We start from the raw sequence: 3,256 nt of genomic DNA on the forward strand, positions 1-3,256 counted from the left end.
TCCCGTTAATGAATTGGGAAACCGAAAATACGCCAGACAGCTTCATTGGAACTGACATACCGGTCAATTTGGTAATTCGTAATTTCATCATTTTGATTCAACGGAGGAGAATGTACATTAGTATTTTCAATTCTAAATACAGCCATATCACTCCCTTTATTCACATATTTGCAAATATATTTGATACTCTTCACCGAACTGAGCATGACTCAGCATTGAATATGAGTATTGACCCAACGATTGTCAATGTCGATGTCTGCGTAGCTGATAGTTTTAATGAAAGTTTGTCCGCCATTTTCGGTACTTCTTCGACGATATATTGGATATCCGTCAACATGTGTGACCGTATCGTTAGTAAAATCTTTAGGAAAACGCTTTGTACATTTTCCGTCTACCATGCAAGGTGATGAACGATTCAGATTTCGGCACGGACCATGAATCATGCTTGCAGTAACAATATCAAACAGTAATTGATCAGTAGACGGATCTGGAATCTCTGCAGAAATCAAACTGTCAACGTTTTCAGCACGTATTTTGTCGACCAACCAAATTAAAATGAAAGCATGAGGTAATCCACGCTTTTGCCACTCAACTGAATACATCCAACAACGTGTGAAGCCAAATACATGCAATTTTGTAGTAAAGTTGATTAAAGACTTTAATTTTTGTTTAAACACACGTGCTGTAATATCATGACGATGCATTGCATTTTGTCCTGGTAATAGCAACGATGTAATTTCCTTCCATTTTGGATTACATGTAAAAGTGATGAAAAGACACGGTCGTCCATATTCACGCACGAAAGTCATGGCATCCTGAATGTATTCTTGCATGTGACGTGGACTACCTACGTACGATGATGGTAAGATAACAGAGTTACCGATTTCGGCAGTGTCAGCATTGTTCGCAACAGCATCTCGTAAGTGAATATATTCTTCCGTACGCAGCTTCTGTTGATTATATCGCAAGTATCGTAGTCTTTCACTTTCTATCTTCACATACATGTCGACTATAAATTGTTGGCGAAGCTCACGACATCGTAAAATGATGTTGTCTCGACCGCGTCTAATCATCAAATGATATGAATAAAAATCCTTTGAGCTAACGTTCTTATTTGTTTCAGCTCCTGTAATAAGATATATTTAAATTAATTGAAGATTTATTCTTTAATAACCAAATAATTATGTTCTTAATAATAAAAGAATTACCTGTTACGGGATTTCGTTGTTTAATATTTACGCAATATCTGTCTTGTCCCTTCCAGAAAATTAGTGGATATTGGAGAGCGTCCTATGAACGATGGGTATCGATCTTCGAATCACAATTTGTCGCGTAGATGTACGGTCGCCAACCATGATTCCAGCAACGTCGTCAACAACAGGTGCGTTGAATCTACGTATATGCTCTCCAGCTGGTGTCTATCAGGGTTGATGACAATTGCGTGATTGTCACTCTGTAGCTTGGTCATTTGTGATTTGAATAACTTTAATAATTCATTTTGCTCATTTAACAGAGCGTCCAGCTCGCTGACGATACGACTGGCAAAAGCTGAATTCAGATTATGGTAGTCGCAACGTGCATCCACACGATTGGCGAGTGCACGTTCGGAGTTCTCGCCTCGCATGAAGTAGATTTGTAAAAATTTATGAGATTCGTTTGGCATTGGCAGCAATGAGCCCACTTTGTGATATACTTGGCCTTTGATTTTGAACGTTGAATTAAATTGTTGACCGTTTGCAGCAATATTATTAACTATTACTGTTGCACCACCGATGTCATTTGGAAACATGAATTAAATATGCGAATTGACTTCAGGAACAGGCTAGAATCTGGATCTGTACCGATAAGTAAACCGTGCAATGGTTCAGGTGGTGTTTCAATTTCAGTTAGTTGTACTTTTCCTGATGAGCAACACATCCCAACTGGTTCATTTTTAAATTTAAGTGCATGACAATGCGAGCATTCCTTTTCCAAAGTACCAATAACCACTTTGAAATGAGCGTAATATTCAACATCAGGCTCGTACTGGAATGCTAGTTGAAGAAATGAATCTGATGTTAATGCTCGATAAACTTGTTTGCGTTGTTGGTCAATTCCTCTACGTCTGTCGACTATGAATCTGCGAGTTTCTCTTCGTTCTAATTGTCTCTGTTGATTTCTTTCATCTCGTGTCTCTTGTGATTGTGATTCACGTAACTGCCTCACTCTCATACGCGTATCTGCATTATTTTCTTGAACTTGGTCGCTTGATCTTCGTGCTCTTATATCTCCCATGGCTCTAGAAATGGTCGTTCGACGACTCAAATTGGCCCCTTTGCTTTTTTTGGCATTGCTGACTGGCAATAATTATTAATAGGCAATAAATCCTTCTATCAGTGTATTGATGAAAAACAGTGACATAATATGGTATTCATTTGCTTATTGTTTGACTTACCTTTTACAATATTAAAACCGGTATATTTATTAATCACCTGCACTTTTTCGTTTTGATTTCAAACTATTTCAAAAAATAGTTAAGAACAATATATACAGGTACGATAATGGCCGTTGTTGACGGGAGCTGACAACACGTGTTTATTTACATGATATCACTTAATAAACTGAGAGTTAAAACTGTCTTTGTCAGATTAATAAATTGTGAATAAATAGTTATTGCAGTGGAAATGAATGATAAATTTATGATGACAGTAAAATTAACATGAGAGTTGCACAAAAAAAACTGCTACGATTGATACACAAATAAAACCAAAAAAAATTGCTGACAAATGTTTAGTGAGTAAGACAGAAGACCGGCATCGCCCTCGTCCCTATTCTCATAATTAATGGAACTTGAAATTATGAACTATGAATAAGAATTTATCGTACTACAATTGTAATATTCGATTGCCATCTTGCAACCCTATTGCGGATAGAATTTCGTCAACGATATCTCACGAACAAATCAACCGATTTTGACACGGTTTGCGGCCATCGACGTGATTTTTCAGAGTCGAAAGCTGATAAGTCTTCAGAATTAATCGGTCGAGTCGTTTCAGAGTTATTTCAAAAAAATATATTTTTGCGATTTCTTTCGTCAACGATTTCTCGCAAGAAAATTGATCGATTTTGACCCGGTTTGCGGTAATCGGCGTAGTATTGTGAGGTTGAGTGCTGTTTAGTTTATGGAATTGATCGATATAGCCGTTTAGAAGTTATTCCCAAAAAACCACTTTTGAAAAATTTTTTTTTGCTGTTTTTTTTTGAGTTTTCTCGAAAT

General features: G+C 36.9%; 1 protein-coding gene across 1 annotated transcript; it reads right to left on the reverse strand.

Annotated features, from left to right (window-relative positions):
• Positions 1 to 209: 209 nt before the first annotated feature.
• On the reverse strand, positions 210 to 1,789 carry LOC120768715. Its single transcript, XM_040095486.1, has 3 exons — positions 1,343 to 1,789; positions 1,209 to 1,290; positions 210 to 1,126 (listed from the first exon to the last, which is right to left on the reverse strand). The coding sequence occupies exons 1-3, from the start codon at positions 1,787 to 1,789 to the stop codon at positions 210 to 212; spliced, it is 1,446 nt and encodes a 481-aa protein (XP_039951420.1).
• Positions 1,790 to 3,256: the final 1,467 nt, after the last annotated feature.

The sequence above is a fragment of the Bactrocera tryoni genome, chromosome 2, assembly GCF_016617805.1.
Source record: "Bactrocera tryoni isolate S06 chromosome 2, CSIRO_BtryS06_freeze2, whole genome shotgun sequence".
NCBI lineage: Eukaryota > Metazoa > Arthropoda > Insecta > Diptera > Tephritidae > Bactrocera > Bactrocera tryoni.

What these genes read in the sequence shown, in the direction of transcription:
- LOC120768715 (XM_040095486.1), bottom strand. Translation starts at nt 1,789, where the DNA reads ATGTTTCCAAATGACATCGGTGGTGCAACAGTAATAGTTAATAATATT. An exon ending in TGGAATCATGGTTGGCGACC is followed by an intron (nt 1,291 to 1,342) that starts GTACATCTACGC and finishes CATCGTTCATAG; the next exon opens with GACGCTCTCCAATATCCACT. An exon ending in ACAACGAAATCCCGTAACAG is followed by an intron (nt 1,127 to 1,208) that starts GTAATTCTTTTA and finishes ATCTTATTACAG; the next exon opens with GAGCTGAAACAAATAAGAAC.